Source organism: Cuculus canorus, chromosome 15, assembly GCF_017976375.1.
Source record: "Cuculus canorus isolate bCucCan1 chromosome 15, bCucCan1.pri, whole genome shotgun sequence".
NCBI lineage: Eukaryota > Metazoa > Chordata > Aves > Cuculiformes > Cuculidae > Cuculus > Cuculus canorus.
Window position 1 is genome coordinate 12,515,012 of NC_071415.1, and position 18,391 is coordinate 12,533,402.

An 18,391-nucleotide genomic window follows, 5' to 3' on the forward strand; every position below is an offset into this window, starting at 1 on the left:
AGAGTGCAGAATGTTGTTCTGGAAATACTCTCCTTGGAGTGAGGTCAGGAGCTTTATCCCTAAAGGTGGTTTGTGTCCTTCCTGACAGGAGCGTGATGGGATGCGAGCAATTCTGGAGTCGTATGACAGCGAGCTGACCCCTTCGGAGCACTCACCCCAGCTGAACCGGCGCATGCGTGAGGCTGAGGACATGGTGCAGAAGCTGCATGCTCATAACACCGAGCTAGAGGTAATAAAGAAGCTCTAACCCCGGGGGTGACGTAGTTGAGACTTTTAAGACTGAATTGCCTAGTGGTGTGATCCGCTCTCACGGAAGACAGATTTGCAAAATTCCGACTTCAAAATTCCAGGATCAATAAGACCCACACATTATTATTCTACACCTGAAGCTGGCGGAAGGCAAGAATAATCATCTTTGGGAGTGATGAGTGTGCTCTGTGTTAAGTGCAGCTGTACTGCACGGCTGCAGTGACAACTGCTCCCTGCAGGTTAAAGGGTTGTGCAAAGGGGAAGGAAAGGAGTAAGGAAACGTAGGAGGTGTGGTGTCTTCTCTGAGGTCTGGTTGAAGTGGTTCACTCTATCGCATGTGTAGCAAGGCTCTTCTGTACACAGTGTAATGAGTGTGTGTTTATAAGAGCTTTACTCTAAGGGTTGAAGAAGTAAAGTATGTGTCTGCTGCTGATTCTTCACTTCTTGGCACTGGGCCTGAAAGCCCCAGCGTACCAGTAAGTCTATTAAATGCTTTTACTAAGTTTTCTCTAAGACAAAACCTTGTGTCCAAAAATAGGAGTATTTCTTGAAGGAATTCTTATATTATTTTTAGTTCTCTGTTTGAAGATTTGTAATCTGAAGTATGACTGTAATGGGGTAAACATTTACACACATTTGCCAGCTAGTTTTCCTCTTCTCCCTTGTACTTTGTCATAGTGGAATGGGCTTCATGGTCATGAGTTGAAATATTTGGAATATGTCTGTGATCTTAAAGCTTGGCAGTTTTATTACATAGGCTTTACAATAGTCATAAGTGTGTGAGTTTTCCTTTCTTCATGCCTAGCTCCACTATCGTATAGATTTATAGATGCCGTAATTCAAATGGAGTAAAACTTCTAGAAATTGATGCTGCTTGAGTTCTTGTTCAAGCCATAGAGTGGATTGTCCCACTGTGCATAAACCTCTGTGTGCTTGGCATCTGGAAAAATGCTCTTTTCTTGTGTTAATAGGTGGGGACTTAAGTCAGATGTTGGTGGCTCTGATGACCTTTAAAGCCTTAGCAAGCAGAGCAGCATAGTGTGGTATACATCGATCGGTACTGTGGTATAGATCCTCTGCATCCCTGTTTCTCTGAAAAGGAATTCTGCAAAGTTTTGGCCAAGTTGATGAGAGAAGGTAGCTGGTAACGTCAGATGAAGTGGAAATTTGCCTGAAATTGTCTGTCTCAGAATGTTTCTCTATGTTATCTTTTGATCACCGTGTTGCTTACCACCAGACAGAGCAGGATCAGACGATGCCGATATAAAGTGATCGGTGATTATTTTATCCTGTTTTCTTAGCTGTTTCCAACAGTTGATCTTGGTTGCAGGGGGGCATATTTCCCAAACTGTTTCACTGAAGAGGTAAGTGCGGGTGGTGTCTTTGGCCAAGTTACCTTCTTCAGGTGAAAGCATGGAAAAGTGTGGGAAATAATTGCTACACCCCTCTAATTATTTATAGGCGATAGATTTGAGGTTTGTTTCCATGGATATGGATTGAGGGCTACCTGGGAAATTTCAGAAAGGAGCTGTGTTCTCTGGAGGTTTGTTTCGTCTGATGTCAACCTTTCAAAGACTTTGCTGGAAGCAGGATTCGAAGAGCTGATATTCGCCTTGTAAAGTAAAATTTTATGCTTCACTTGCTTTTGTTTGCCTTTCTGACTGCAATGTTGACTGCTGAATCCCATCTATTTTGAAATTCTGGGGGAAAGATTATTATTCTAGTAAATACCTGAAAACTGGACAGGGAAATTGAGGTCCGGGCAGGACTCCTGATGCCTCATCATCAGGAGCAGTAGCTGTAATCAAGTGCCTGTAGATCAAAGAGCTGGTCGATAGCAGCTATTAATAACTTCTAACATAATGCTCTGCACCCTCCCGGCTCTGCTGAGCCTCTGTACAAATTCTAGAAGTGTTGACACCTGCGTGACTCATCTCCCAGACAGAGGAGACGGCAGGAGTGAGGCACCCTGGAGCCTCCTCTGTTTCTGAGATGTGAGTGAAAGTCTGGGATGCGGGGAGGGCTGTGAAGGGAAGGAAAAGGAAAACTTCAACGTGTTTATGGCGTAAGGGCTGGGGCATCCCGGGAGCCCCTGTTGGGGATGAGCTTGGGAGGGCAGGACACAACCAGCTGGTTGAGTAGCCCAGAAAGATGAGAAGAACCCATCTGTGAGCATCACGCACTTGGCAGCAAAGCAACAACGTGCACAACCGGTCTGGGGAAGCTGCAAAGAGAGGGAGTGATGGATCTGATCCGAGGAGGGTGGACTGACACTGTTGCTTCTTGCTGGGCTGAGTTGGTTAAAGAGTGGAAAACAATTAAGATGACTGGTTAACAGAGGATATAGCGCTGCACGTAACCACAGCTATGCCCACACAGGAGTGCTTCTGGCAGCTCAGCATACTCTGGGAACACTGGGAGGCTGTTGCAGGAGCCGCCCTTGTGCAGTCCCTGTGCGCTGCATCTCCCTTGGGGAGGTTGCAGGTATCGCTGTGCTCCTGTTTAAAAAAGCCCTTGTAGCCTCTAAGGCAAATGCGTCCTCTTGCATTACATTTTGTAGCTTCTGCCTTTCAGCTTTGTTCATAAACCTTAAAATTCACACCATGCACCATGCCTCTCCTCCCTGACTTCTTTTATCACAGGCTTTTTTCCTTTGTTTTTAGTTACTGAGTACTTAATTTACCAAAACCTCTTTCTGTGCTCCCTAGCAGAGCCCTTTGATACTTTTTTTTTTTCTTATTTCTTCTGACTGCTGTAATCTTTAACCAGCAGCCCCATCTCTGAGCAAACCTTAGAGGGGAAAAAGTGATGGGTTCTTAACAGGGATTTTTCTTTAAAAAATGGAGATTTCCCCATCCATTCCAGCAGGAGCTCAATGTGAGGCAGGAAACTCTTTGGTGAAGACAGAGTGATAGTGATAACGCAGTTGGAAAGAGGAGGAAGCCATGTGGGACTAGGAAGATTTTGGGCTGAGGCAACCGCTTTTAACTCATTAGGAAGATGAGGTGTCTGATAACTCCTTTAGTTGATGTATAAATGGAGGTGGGAAGCTGTTGAAAAAGAACACAGGGAATGAGAGAAGAGTGTGTAAGCCCTAGAGGGTTGTGTGTGAGTGGTTTATTAATGTGTGCTGGGCTGATGGAGTTAGGGGATACCCTTAGTCGTGCCTGACTCCCTCCTTCTGCAGCTCTTGCTGGGCAGCACAGTTGCTGGGAGCGCTGCCGTGTCTGCATCACAGACATTGCAGGGACTGCAGGTACCTGTCCAGAAACTGAAATTCAGAAGGATGCTTTCATCCCAGATCACTTCAGACATGCAGTGGTGCTGCTAATAAGAATTAAGCCTATCCAAGCTTGATGGGGCAGAGGACTGGAAGGTGAAAAGAGGCTGACGGGGAACTTTTAAATCCCCTTCATTGATGATCGATGAGAAAAGCTGCATCTCTAATGCATGGACATGCAAACACATAGCCTGTTCTGAATGAACAGACTGAAAATGATTGCTTTATTCTCCCTCGAACTGCCTGCCCCCAGCCTGACACCCTACTCTCCAACGCCAATCTGTCTGGAGAGGTTCAAGCAAGCTCCTTATGGAGTATTGAATGTAAAACAGAGGGGAGATGCAAAGAAAAATGCCATCTGAAAGGGTGGCTGGAGAAGCAAGTGGGCTGTTTCGGTGTGTTTCACGTGGTTAATGAGGTGTTGCTCGCCATCTTTTTAAGTGTGTTTTGGAACTGAACAGGGGATGAGTTTGTCTCTGGCCAGCCTACTATAAATATGTAAAATAAACAGAATCATAGTATCATAGCATGAATATTTGTTTTGATACTGGTGATATTAACAGGTTTCTTGCTGATCTTGGTTAACTTTTACCTTAGCTCGCATTGCTTCTAATTTCAAGGTAAATGTGACAAAACCAGAAGCTTCTTTGCATGCAGCCGCTACTGTGAGAAAGCTCTGATGTAGAGTTTAGTGTTTGAAAAGTAAAATCCAGCTGCACCAAAGAGAAATCATCATAAATATAACTCCATTAATAGCAATTTTATTACAACACACTTGGCTCCATATGAAACTTTAATGAAGAGAGATTTGCATGGAAGACTCGTGCTGACACCTTCAATGGGCTCCAGCATTTTTTACATTGAGAGATTTACACTGTCTGTGAGCACCATATGTACTCTAATCAGTTAATTATGAGTCTGACAGTTTCAGCACATCAAATGCCATATGTTCTGTGTTTTTGTTCCACCATGGGCATTACCGGTGACCTCAAAACTCATTGACCAAATATTGTCACCTTTTCCGCACCTGAGAACCGCAGCGCATCTGCTGGCGGTGCAAATTGGGCATAGCTGATCCTTGTGCTGTTAGTCACAAATCTGCTCCTTGCAAAGGGAGTTACTTAGCAGTCACCCCGGTGTTTAAAGTGCTTCAAATTTATGTGCGGGTGCAATAAAAGCTTTATTTGAGTAGTTAACAGTTTCTCCTCGTCTCTCATTCAGCTTCCCCCATCAATGCTTTTCCACTTTTTCACCTTCTGTTTTTTTTCTCTTTGATCCACACTTTATATTTATCTCGCTTTTCTCTCCTCTGCTGAATTTCCTCCCCCCCCGCCCCCCGTCAAAGGTAAATTGCTTCTGTGCATAGCGGAACGGGTTTCTCTGATGATAGGAACTTTACAGAGAAAGTGCTTCCCATCTGTGCAACGTACAGAAGAGTTTGGTTTAATTTTCAGATTTCTTCTGCCTGTTTTCTCTGCCTCTCTGCTGCCATCCAACCTTGTGCGCTGTTTTTTCTCAGTTACACCCGTTAAGAAGCGGTGAGAAGATTACTCTGCTTGCTTCGGATGTCCGTAAGGAGCGAATCTGAGTCACTAGAGCTTTCCTGCCACTCCAGAATGGCATATGTTTCACTTGCCCAACTTCTGCTGTCACTGTAGCATCTTATCTGTGACTCGTGTGAGAGAAAACAGGCTCTCTCTGGAGATGATGCTAATGTGCTCCATGCATCAGCTACCGCTGATTGCTGAAGCAGTCACAGGGCTGGACATCATCTTCTGACAAGGCAAACACCTTGTCGAAATAGCATTTTGAACCTGAACGCTTTGGCATCTCTTGGCAGACTCAAGCCCTCCTGGGAACCACCGTGGTCCTTTGTGTTTCTTTCCTAAAGGAGAGTAGGTCAGGCTGCGTGTCCTCCAGCAGTCCTGGTAAATGGATTATCTTGGGTTCTCTCTTCTTTCACATGTTTCATCTTCCTTCAGACCCCAGTGACCTTGTCAAGTCAGGGAGCCATTAGTTTCCTCCCCTCCCTTTTACACCTGGCAGTGGCTGTGTTTTGGGAGAGTGCCTTGCAAATAACCGTCATATAAATGAGAAAGTCAAGTCACGGAGGGGCTTAATGATTTGTTAAAGGTGACAGTCCCTGCTCTGTGGAAGAAGAGTGCCTCTTAAAACTGATTGGTGCTGAAGCAGAGCCTGTCTCTGTGTATCTGAGACTTTCTGTTTGGTCGAACTAGATTTTAAAACTAAATTACTATTAATTTTTTTGAGGAGCTCCCCCATTTTGGATCTGTCCTGAAAGTCAGTAATTGATCAAAAGAAACAGTCCACGACACTGCCTTATACTGGAGGTATTCTGTACAACCCAGCATTGTTTTCACTACAAGTAGATTTTTACGGCTATTTTTAGTGTGTGGATGTTCTGACAGTTTAAGAATGGCTTTAACTCAGCAGTTCCTAGGGACCACAGCTAGCTGGAAGTAAGTCTCCATCATTGTCAAGATGTGAGAATGTCCTGGCGCAGACTTACATAGAGTTAATTAATTAACTCGGACAATATCTGTAGAGACCAAGGCTCGAGAGCAATGCCCGTGTTTCACAACAAGCAGCTGTAAGAACCCTTTTGCCGCTCTTGACTGTGTATTGAAACAGGCTATTGAAGTGCACAGGGTAGAAGAGCATTTTCCAACTCTGCTGCTCTCTTTTGCTTCAAGTGCAGCAAGAACAACGGGAGACATTGCAATTGCCATCACCTCTTGTGAAAAGTCATGCTCCTGATGCAGGTGCAGTCCATGACACTGCCCCTCCCTCTCTTGCTGACTGGGTCATGTCTTGACTCCCTAAAGGTGACAATTTCTAGTAATGATAAATATAAGTCATCACCTGTGCTATCAGTGCAGGGAGTTGAGGATGGGCTCCTGCTGTCTGAAGTGTCTGCAGGACACATACCTGGCCTAAGTGAGCCTGTGCTAATTCATCAACCTGCTGCGTAGGTGTGATGCTCAGAGGATGTGGGAATGCTTCTCTACTCGGTCTCTGAAGCTTCACACTTCAGCCCCAAGCAGATGGATAGATGCCAGCAAAAAAAACATTTCTCCTTCCCCCCACCCCCGCAACTATGCTCCCCTTAAAAAGTTCTTGGTATGACTGAATCCTCCTGTAGCCCCTTCTGGTGATGTTATGAATAACTGAGTACAAATGAGGCTTGACCTAAGGAATTTGCGTTAGCTTCGGATGTACCAGGCTACAGGAGATGAGAAACAGGTGAACTGGGTCTAAATTCCTACAGAAAATGTAGAATTGGGTTCTTTCTTAGCGATGTTTTGGAAAGAGAAGATAACTGATGTGCAGTTATGAGTGATGTTTACCACAGTACAAAAGGAGAGAGCATTTCATACAGCGTTGAGAGCTTTAAAACTTTACACTGGAGAGCTTGCATGCCTGGGCCTAGAGATACAGGCTTTGCGAGATGTCTTTAGCTGAATATCTTGTGAAAAAAGGAAAAGTGAAGATTGTGTAGCGGGATAATGTTTTACACAGAAAACGCCACGGAAATTTTAGCTATTCCCTAACTCTGCGTTGTATTAATAACATTAAATAGTGCTTGTCTGGGCATCTTAAGAGATGTTCTGAATTTATTGAGATTTGTTGATTTTTATAATGATTGGATTCGAATTCTGTGATTTGCGGTGCTTCATTTCAGAATAATTACATAATCTCTGCATAATTTCAGATTTAAAGTATGTATTTGTAATTAAGTTCGTGTCAGTTTTTAATTCATGATGATGGCCTCTTGTAAGAAGGGGGGGATTAATATTTGTAATGATCATTTTCTATTTAAAAACACGCTATAAAGATTCCGAAGATTCCCTGCAGGGCTTTCACGCAGGCTCGTTACGCGGCTCCACACATTTTTGCCGCTGCATTTCTGTGGACTCCACAGGGTTTTGTTGAAATGCTGTTACCTATGAGTTTTATAATATACAAACAGGAGAAGTGCGTTGAGAAAACATCAACACAGGCTGGTTTCCATGCTCCTGTGAATCCTAACCCTCCTGCTCTTTGCACTTTGCAGGAATTGGAGACTCCCTTTTTACGAGGAGTCACATGGGTAAGACAAGAGGTAATGGGTACGAGTCGCTCCTGGGGAGATTCAGATTGGACTCCGGAAGAAAATTTTTCTCCGTGAGAACAGTTAAACATTGGAATGATCTCTCCAGGGAAGTGGTGGATTCCTCTACGCTAGACATCCTTAAGGCTCAGCTTGACAGGGTGCTGGTCTCACTGGAACTATATATCACCTAATAACAAGCTGGACCAGATGATCCCTGAGGTCCTTTCCAGCTTGGCATCGTATGATCCAGTGAATTGTAAGATGCACTTTAATGCACTTAATACTTTGGTTATTATGACAATTAGAGCAACAGTAGTTGCTGTCTTGGTTTTCTGTTTTGAAGCCCATTGATTCTTTCTTATTTTGGCCTTAATTACCAGTAGTAGAAGGGGTGTTTCTTCAGGGAACTAATTAGTCTAAAAAGCTTGGTTCAGCGTAGTCCTTGAGCACAGTTGATTTGAGTGGTGCCGAAATGCAAGAGCCGATTGCAATTGTTTCATTTCAGAGCACACATAATTATTCCCCTTTAGTACCTCTTCATGGTTATGAGTTGCTCCCATACATCTTCGCGCGTGGACCAGTTTTTCCATACGCTGCAGCATCTCTGTTTTCCCACTTTGGTTTCATGTTAAGGTCAGGAATTAGAGTGCGACACCTTTGCGAGTGGGAACTGAACAGAATTTAAACGAAGGTGGCTAGAACTCTCTCTTTTTCTCTTTTTCACTCCGATGTGACTAGCCTACTAATATTTGGAAAAGGCTGGGATCAGAAGGAGTAAACCAGCCAGACGATAGTGCTTTCCGCCAAGCTGTGAATAAAACCGAAGCTGTTGATATAGATCTCTTCTGTTCAGGGGTGGTCCGAGTAAATTGTAAGGAGCGATGCTGTTTTCTCAGAGGCTTTGCAATTTATCTATTCGCTTTAATCAGTGTTAATGTCAAATGTGCTTTGATTGGGCTAAAAGCTTTCCAGCAAAACACACTGGAAGTCCTAAGTTTTGGAAAAAGCCACAGTCTGCCTGTAATGCAAGTTGTAACGTCTTTCTTTTTAATTTTATTTATGCTTTTTAATAAAATAGGCAGAACTGCTGTACAAAGCATGTGCTGTGAATCCAACTGTGGTGACAGTAACACAGATATGAAATACATGGCACATCAATTTGACATATTGAACTGATTTATGTTTTCAATTTGTTTAAATGGCTATAATGGCCATAGCTTTGACAGATGTACAATCACATTTCAGTTCTATTCAAGATTACCTTAAAAATAGAACTGATTCTACTTTAAAGCGTTGACTTTTATCTGTTCTGTGTTCTCTTTCCTGTATTCTACATGTTGGACCTGCAAACATGAGTTCTTCTAACATCAACTTTACTTTTGGAAAATTGTAGAAACAGCTCATTTTCCGTTGGAAAGCTGATTTTGGAAGAGCTGCTAAACCTAAATATTTTTAATTTTTAAGGGCAGTTAAAGGAGGAAGAAAGGTTACGTATTACCCTCTTAGTGGTGTATCAAACCCCGGTGATATATTCAGAAGCTATGAACGTGAACAGAGTAATTCTTTTGTAGAGGTTATTTGAAGTAGAATAACTTGTGTAATGGGAGAGATTTTTGAGGCTTCTTTGTGTAATAAACATTATTTATGTACACAAAGAAATGATGAATGTTTGTATCAGTATTAATATATGGGAGTATCTCTTGAGAGCCCACAAACTCTGAGCTTTTCTTAAAGCCAAGGCTATGCAATGCAGCTGGGAACTGGCCAAATGGTAGAGACCTTAAGCCAATGATGTTTATGTGGCAGATATTACTGCTAAGCTAGTTGTTACCAGCCCTGCCTTTGGCAATTGCTTTCTGTCTACTCTTAATTTTATTAACAGTTCATACCGATGCAGCGTTCTTCACGTTCTGATCATCTGCTTTATTCCCTTTTATAAGAGGCCATTTCATTAGAGGAAAGTGCAGCCTTAGGATAGGTCACTTCCCTAATCTGATTTCTCAAATATTCAGATAAAAGATGTGCTCCTTTGACCTCTGTGGATCTGTTTACACCTAACAAAATAATGCTAAGGATTTCTGAAGCATTCTGTGGCCTTTTGTAAGAAGAGAAGCGTTATGGACAGCTCGGGGTGATGTCTGCATGACTGTGATGACAAACCTGTATTTTTCCAGGTGGGAGTATTCAAGCAGTGGCTTATCCACGTTCTCTTGTTCCTTGCCTTCCCTGCCCGTGGGTGTGAAAGGGCAAGAGCACCTGCTTGCAGACTGCTGCAAGGAGACCCTCCTTGTTCAGAGAACCTCCACTGGAGGTACCTGGGGCTCTGACGCTGCCGTTCATGCTCGGTGGAGGTTGCTCGATCTGTGCCGTTTGCTCAGAGATCATCTGAGTGTACTTAATTGTATCTCAGCTGCAGCATGGCAGCATACAGAGCTGCTGAAAAGAGAGACGTTGTTAGCATTATGCATGGTATTTATTTAAAGTAGAACTGCTCATTGCGCTTGGCAGAGGCTGCCTGGGGGCTTGCGATGAGCGCAGAACTACCTATGCAGATGGATGTAATTCTTGGGAATGCTTGTAACAGTATAAAATATATGATTAGTCTAAGATTCTTTCAACATATGTGATACCAAACATATCCAAGCTTTTTTGAAAGTATCAGTCAATATTTTTGATTTATTATTGTTACCAAAATGCACGATGTAAATACATGTGTGTGTGTACATGTGTGTTCAGGAAAGCATCTCTAAAGAACTCTGGATGACTGACTTTGTGCTCTAAAAATAACGCAGTGTCCCAGGCTAATTCTGCGAGCTTTTTATTGCTTTGCTGTTTACGTATGTTTCTGAAGAGTGTAGGTGAGACTATCACAGCTATATAGAGAAATGACATTTATCTTCACAGGGCAGCATGACCTTATCGTTCAGAAGTGACATTTCCTCTCAAGATAATGAGCACCTTTTTATTTAGACCAGGCAAGACCCAAATCCATTGTGTCTGATTTCTGCAGCCCATCAACACTTTACACATTACTGCAATTATTGCGGATATTGGTTTCTGCTGCATACCACTTGCTCTTTGGATTGCACTTGTTCTTGTTTCTGAACAGCAAAGGAGATTGGGAGAGGGATAAACTCACATTTGAGTCTTCATGAACATCTGGGAGCTGCTGCAGGGCTCAAATACAGCCACGCTGGAGTTGCCCTGACGGCAGCCTCTTCTAGGCAGAGGTCAATCTTTGTAGCTGTTTATCTGCTTGGTTAGGAAGAAAGAAAACTTAAGTGTCAACAGGAGGTTAAAAAAAGCATTCACAATTCTGACTTGCAAATATTTATGGAAGGGCGTTCTCTGTCATGCTCCATGTTGTGTGGCTCTGGCTCTATTGCTTGATGTAATTTTACCTGCAGCATCAGCAGTGTGTGTACTCACTGGGTCCTTCGTAATGCCTATCCACCAGCGAGCCCGTACACGCCTCTGAAATAGATCTTCCAGCCTCACAGCATCTCATGCTGTGCGATGGAGGAGCGATGCAATACATCTCGTACCTTTGTGGCGGGAGTTAATAATGGAGATTATCTTGGCATATGTTCTGACTTCTTTCCTTTCCTTGCCAGATGGAGATCTTTTATGTTTCCATAGCGTGGCTTTGCTAGACAGGCATTCAGGTGCGAGGAAACTCCAAGGTTTCTAATGGGACCATCAAGCTGTTTCACCTTTTGCCTTGTCAGTCTGCATTTGCTAGAGCGAGAAGCATTTGTGAGTTGCTGGATTGCTTTCCTGAAATGAGTTGCTGGTTGGTTCGCTCGGAGAAGATAAACACTCGCATCTCTAAAATACCGTCCTGTCTGGCATCTTTGTTGGCAGTCTCAGCAGAAGGGCCGAGGAACAAATGGACCGTGTCTAAGATAAAATTGCAGTGCTCCCTCTGGAGTTAATCCTTTCAGCCCAAAATTAAGAAGCAATGATGGGGCAATGGAAGGAAGTATGCACTTCTGTTCCTTCTGCTCTGCCAATTTTATGGATAGACAAAGGACTTCGGCCCCAGATTGATTAATCCAGTACTTTGCCCTTACAGTGACTCTCCTGCAAGTCTTTAAACTGAAAATTAAACTGGTGGTTGGCCAACACAGAGTATGTATCATGCCAGTGCTATGCAAGGATGGCTTGTTTTCGTATTCTGCTCCTCTTGTCACAGTTGGGCTTTTTTACCCCTTACATACCCTTTCCAAAATGTTTTTTAAGTAAGGGAAGATATTAATTTATGGAGTTTAGAAGTTTAGATTACAGGCTGTTTTGATAGCCTTCTCCCTGCAGTAGGAAATAACTTAACTTTGAGAAAGCTGCAAATCCGTGCAGAGCTGGCGTGAGATAAGCCTCCATCCCCACAAAGGAGGAGCCTCTGAGGAGACCCTGGGCGATTTGCTGGTGAACTCCACATGCCGAGCAAGATCTGCCACAGGAAGGACTTACCAGAAATAGCGAAGGACCTTAAAGATGGTTGAACTCCTTGGAAAGAGAAACCAGAAGGTTTTCTGCTCCATGGGTTCTGTGAGAGCCCCCTTCAGGCTTGAAAGGAGGAGCATAGGACTGAGAGAGTAATTAAAAAGAATAAATAGCTGGCTGCTTTGATGAATGCAGCAAGCTGGAGACTGAGGCTGTTGTGGACACTCAGAGTGGCTGTGGGAGAGGAGGAGAGTGAGAAGACAGGTTGCAGCAAGAGCTGTGAAATCAAAATTCCAGTTATTTTGAGAAACGATTAATTGATATTATAAGATGGCATTTATTAGAAATTTTCTTGCAAATGCCTTCCAGAAACCGGATCCTCTGTGGGAATGAGTCAGATTTCCCCATCTCTGTTTCAATGACATAATTTGGTGGTTTAACTCCAGCTAGCAACTTAGCACCAGGCAGACGCTCACTTGCCTCAACATCCCTGCCCTCAGTGGGATGGGGAGGAGAGCGGAAAAAACAGTAAACCTCATCGGTTGGGATAAAGACAGTTCAATAGGAAGACAAAGGAAGAGCAAATGCAGGTAATAATGGTAATAAAAGAATATACAGACCAAGTGATGCATAATGCAGTTGCTCACCACTTGTTGACCGATGCCCATCCCATCCCTGAGCAGCAATCGCTGGCCCTCAGCCAGGTCCCCCGGTTTATATACTGAGCATGGTATGGAATGTCCCTTTGGCCAGTTTGGATCAGCTGTCCTGGCTGTGCTCCCTCCCGGTTTCCTGCGCAGAGCAGGGGAAGCTAAAGAGTCCCTGATGTAGTGTAAACGCTACTTAGCAACAGCCAAAACCATCAGTGTGTTATCAATATTATTCACATATGAAATCCAAACCACAGCACTATCCCAGCTGAAACCAGGACATGTGAGTACTTTCGCTTCTCTTAAGATGAGGATGGCTGCTTAACTTCGGCACTTTTACGTCCACTCCTGTGGAGGTCTTTTACCACAAGATGTGTGCGTGAGCCCTTCCAGTGCTTTACACTAATGACAGCACTAGGAGTTTATAGAATCCAATATGTAGAAAAGACTAGAAATCAGCCTGAGATGGCCCACAGGAGCTTGAGTTTTCAAATGAGACTTTGTTGATAACTTAAAGGCCGTCTTCAGTTTGGGGCACGTGGGGATCTTCAGGGCATCCTCAGTCTTATGTCACAAGCACGTTTTTTTCTGTGTACTCATGGTTTAAATACCAGCTTCGTTTTGCCTGTGGAAAGCGGTTCCATCATAACATAGAGCCTGAGCGCTGTTTTGGAACGAGCTGTACTGAACTGGTACCCTCAGGCAACCTGATCTAGTGCGAGGTGTCCCTGCCCATGGCAGGGCGGTTGGAACCAGATGATCTTTAAGATCCCTTCCAACCCAAACTGTTCTATGATTCTGTGAAGTCAGCATCATGGCTGGGTGTTGTGTTTTGTGCGTGGTGGATGCTGCCTCTGCCTTTCTGTCCCATCTTATTCAAGCGTGGCACAGTTACTAACTGCTGCTTTGGTGTAGCTGAGCGCCTCCTCCCAACCCTCATCCTTCAGTCTTCTGGAAAACCAGAGGCAAAACCGTATTTGTGCTCTTCATTCATTTGAACGTGTTTGCATCTTCATACCCCTCCTTCCCACACCCCATCCTTTTCTGTTTCTTTATATTTTTACCACATTTTTTTCTCCCTTGTTAGCCATCTCCTTCCCAACAAACCATTAAGCAATAACAAGAGAAAACAAAAAACCTCCCTTGCTGTTTCCTTCAAGTGCTTGCTTTGCATTTGTTGCCTATTAATAGATTATTCATTTAAGCCATGGTGGCAGTCAATTAGAAATGTGGTGAATCCTTCTTTGGAGAGCCTGCCAAGAGAAGATCTTTTTAGTTTGCTTGCTTTTATATGATTTATTTTGCTGGAGCCTCTACAGTATGCTTCAGCTCCTGTGGGAATTGTTTATTTTGAATAAATTCTCAAGTGCAACTAGAAGAGTTTTGCTCCTCTTCAAGGAAGTTACAGGGGCATGACCACAGTGCATAGGGGTGTTTGATGTTTTATGACCCTCAGATGGGTCATAAAAATGTGTTTTGCCCTATTTTTTTATTCCAGTTGTCATCTTGGAGGACTTCTTATTTGTCAGTGTGATATTTTTTGCTAGAGCTACTGTTATCTCCTCCTTTTTTTTCCTTTATTTTTCCTAAAACTTCAGGCAAATTCTGCCTCTAAGTCCTGGTCTGGTTGTAGTACAAAACTGATGATCTATAATATAATAATTGGAAATTGTGACTGCCTCGGTGGCCTTGCGAAGGCCACATGATCTCTGTGCTTTGGTTTCTCCTTTTGTTGAGCAGGGTTGGGGTAGGTCATCTTCAGCCTCTCCAACACAGGAAGTTTACACTGACATATCCCGAACATTGGGACAGGAGTTGTGAGTGGGACACAAGTGCTCTTGTCTCAGGTGAGATGCTGCATGAGATCTACGTTAATAAACTCAGCTGGAGTTTTGGTGGCTCCGTGGGACATCTGAGGTGTAGAGCGTTGCCAGGTTTTGTGAAGTGAAGCTGGTCTGCAAGGAGGCTGGAAACCACTGATTAGTGCAGTACCTGGAAAGGTATGTGCTAGTGTTCTCCTTCAAGACAAGGAGCTCTTTGTTGTGGGTAGGTATGCATTGGGAAAACATACTTTGCAATTTCTTTTTAATGCCACATGTTACTGGTGAGGACTGTGGGTTTTTTTTGGCTTTTGCAACACAAATTTAGGAAGCAAATACTGTTTTAAACTGGGTCTCTGCGTTTGCCAGAGCCTCTGCAAAATGATTTTAGCAGTGAGTAGCTGTATTAGTTTGGGGTTTTTCTCCCCCTTTTTTGTTCCTCCCTTACTGCTCTTTGTTTTGGTGCCATAATACCCTGGCAGGACGACCAGGATGAGGCAGAGTCATCTGGGGGGCTGACCCACGGAACAGGTATGGGAATCTGCTTGGCCTCAAGCATGAATAAACCTGTGTCGAAGAGGAGAGTCTCTCTGCTAAACTTGCCTTGCTTACAGTGCTGTGCAGATAGTACAAGAAAATGAAAGTACAGAGGGAAGGAGGAGGATTATCCTATTTGATTTTTCACCTCACCTCTCGTGATGGGGTTTGATTCTGCGCTCTGGACCCTCCTAGGTCAGTCGTGTTTAGAGCAGCCGTCAGCGCAAATCAGCTGTGCTAAGCACACTGTGACATTTGGAAAGCCCTGTCTGGAAGGGGAATTGAGCAATGAGCTTCTGCTAATTATAATAGCTATGTTTAAATTGTAATGTTTGTTTTATTGAGCAAAATCCAACTACACACCCAGACTAGAGCCTGGAAAAATGCTGGCAGCAGAGGAGACAGGTCCTCGGCAAACGCATTCCCAGGGCAGAAGCAAGGACAATACAAGCATTGCTTTATCAGAGCAAACATTGCTCAGCCTTGTCCGGGGGGTTGAACGTTGTTACCTAGCAACTTCCAAGAGTGTTTCAAATTTGTTGGAGACCCTCCGAGGCTTAGGCACTTTACCCGCTGTTCTGCTGGATGCCAAAAATATGCTGGCTGTAATTTCGCAAGCCAAGGGCAGTGCTGGCTTAAACCCCTTCTTGACCTTTATTTGAGCTAGCACAGACTGTGCAGTAGTACAGGGAACCAGGACAAGAAACCAAACTAGATGAAAATTAAATCAGGAGGGAAAAATAAGTTTGATTTAAACATGGACCTTCACTTCCCGGATGGCGTTTGCTGGGTGGCTCACAGCAGTTGCACTGTGAAGTGTGCCGCTACGCCTGAGCACTCCTGTTGGGGGTACATTTGTGTGGATAGCGGGGAAATATAGTTATGGATAGTTAGAGATATAGTTAGGTTATGTGTCCTCATAGCACTCAAATATCATTAAATACATCTTTCCTGAATTATCACCGCACATCACCAGCTGCCAAACAGCCTAAGGTCAGGATGAGTTGTTCAGTAACCTTGTTTTAATACTTAGAAAGGTTAACTAAAGCAACTGTGATGTTAGGAGACTTGTATATAACGAAAACTACAGCTGTGCTACTCTTTAGCTTCCAATATTCTTTGTTTCATCCAGCTACATATCTTCTGGCTGGGGTCTCACACATGCACAAACCCTTTTCTTCACTATTGCTTCCACTTGGGGTAGAGGCTTTTCCTCCATAATGCTTTTGTCTGAATTTCTGTTCAGATTCTAACTCCCCTGGAAAGCTTCTTTTACCTCGTAACCAAGTATTAGTGTTTCTCTGCAAAGGTACCGGCCATCTGCTCATGTCTTTGGAAGCTTTGGCACCCTTAGGCTGTAGGGGTGCAGAGATCTCTCCTTCTTGGCGAGCCAGAATGTTTTCCAGGTATTCAACTGTCAGCCCACTGAAAAGAAAATGATGCTTCATGGTTGGTAGACTGATGATTGCTCTTTATACCTTTAAATTAGAAGTGACACAGTCACATAAATAATTGTAACGGTACTGTAAGCAAACACAGTGCCTGGATCCAGGGAAGTTATGAGATAATAGTGAATTGGGGTGAGTACCCTTATTCTTGACTTTGAGAAGTGCAGTGACAATGAATCATTCTTAGTGATGAGATGCAGCAGTGCTGACTCATCGAGCTGAAATTAGAAGGGTTTTTTAAGGTAGAGATATAATTCTAACAGTTTTTTTCTGATGAATGGGTAAGAGTGAACTTTTTTGTTGGCTAATTTACAGACTTCATCAACTAAATGTCATTTCTTTCCCTTTGGCTGTCAAACTTAGTTCAAGACAAATGGTGGGGGCAGAACCTGACCCAGTGAGGTGAGACTGGTAAAAATGAGTAAGAAAGAGTGGCAGAGTAGTTCACAGTTTGATAGAGATGCTGGGTGTCATATTGCCAACATGTTTAGGTTTTAAGATTCCCCTTTTCTGGGTTTGTTCAGTACTGATGGTTGCTTTCATCAAGACAGGGAGTTTGGTGCCTGAACTTATTCTGCTACTAATTTAAAGAAGGAGTAAAAAAATGCCTGAAAATTAAACAAATGCACAAACACTGGCTCCCCCCTTCCCCAACCAACTTTGTTAATACATGTAGCAAGGGATTCTCTTCCCATTAGCTGCTGTGCCTTCTGCTTGTTGCCTCTAGTGCTGCTTTCCAGGTCAAGAAGGGTTAATACAACCTGAAGAAAACATTGTGCTAACTGGATCCCAGAATTGTTCATAGTACCAGTTTGCAGATCACTGAAATGGTGATGAATAACCTGATTCCCTGAGGCACTACATTCGTTTCAGACTCTGGTGCTGATGCCCCTTCATTTAAGCTTTAGAGATTGGATCCCAGCACAGCAAAATTAATTCTCTCTTGTGTCCTCCAAATGATTTGTATTCCTTTCCCTTTTTGCTATTTCCCTGGGGAACAAGCTGATGCTCTTCTAATGTTTTTGAGTTGTGCTAATATATTAATAATCTGGTTTACTCCTAGCAAGAGATTTTTGGTCAGCCCTCAGTTGACAGGTTTTATGCCAGTTTATCTTTCTGCTGTTGGGTTAAAAATTTTCCTAGTTGAGCAGCAAAAGAGAATGGACTCCCTGCTACGACTGCACACTCAGCTGCTTTTCTGAGGTAGGGATATTTCTGAGCCCACAAAAACAATATTAGTGGCAGAGGCTTCTCTGATGGGTGTTCCAATGATGGGGAATGACTCCTTTGGAGAGTCCATCAGCATCTGGCAGTCACTCCTGTGTTTCCAGGAGATGCTGTACTGGCTGACTGTGTAATGCTTGAAGCAATTGTCTTGGCAGAGTTTCATCAGTCAAGCTGCCCTTTGCTGTTGAGGAAGCAGCTGCAAACTCACATTTTTTGTTTGGCAGTGTATTCTCTCCCCAGGGGCTGCAGCACCATTTGATTAGGATGGAGGGAAGGAGACCTATAGCAAAAGCGTGTTATTCCCAGCAGAGCCGTGATAATCTTCTGGTCTCTGTGCTCTGTCTTAGCAAGGTGTTGAATGAAAACATCAAGGAAAAACAGGAGGAAAGAGGAATCACTCGGCTGTTGCCCCTTTATCTTGCCTCTACCTTGGCTGCAGCTCAGAAAGTAAAACAGCAAATGCTTGCTCTTGGTTTGAGATGTTTTTGCAAATATGATGCTTTTTTATCACATGAAAAATCTGGTAACACCTGAGCCCCTTATTTTCCTTACCTAGCTTCACCTACCTCCTTTCTTTCTGAGTGTTTCAGTCTGTCACTGGACTGTCTGATCTTCAGGGGCTC

General features: G+C 43.5%; 1 protein-coding gene across 1 annotated transcript in view; it reads left to right on the forward strand.

The window, feature by feature from the left end:
- MAD1L1 (mitotic arrest deficient 1 like 1) overlaps window positions 1-18,391 on the forward strand; it is a 366,287-nt gene that overhangs the window by 151,200 nt on the left and 196,696 nt on the right. Inside the window, exon 12 of the mRNA XM_054081023.1 lies at window positions 89-229. Coding sequence (XP_053936998.1) covers window positions 89-229 — 141 coding nt within the window. The remainder of the gene's footprint in view (window positions 1-88; window positions 230-18,391) is intronic.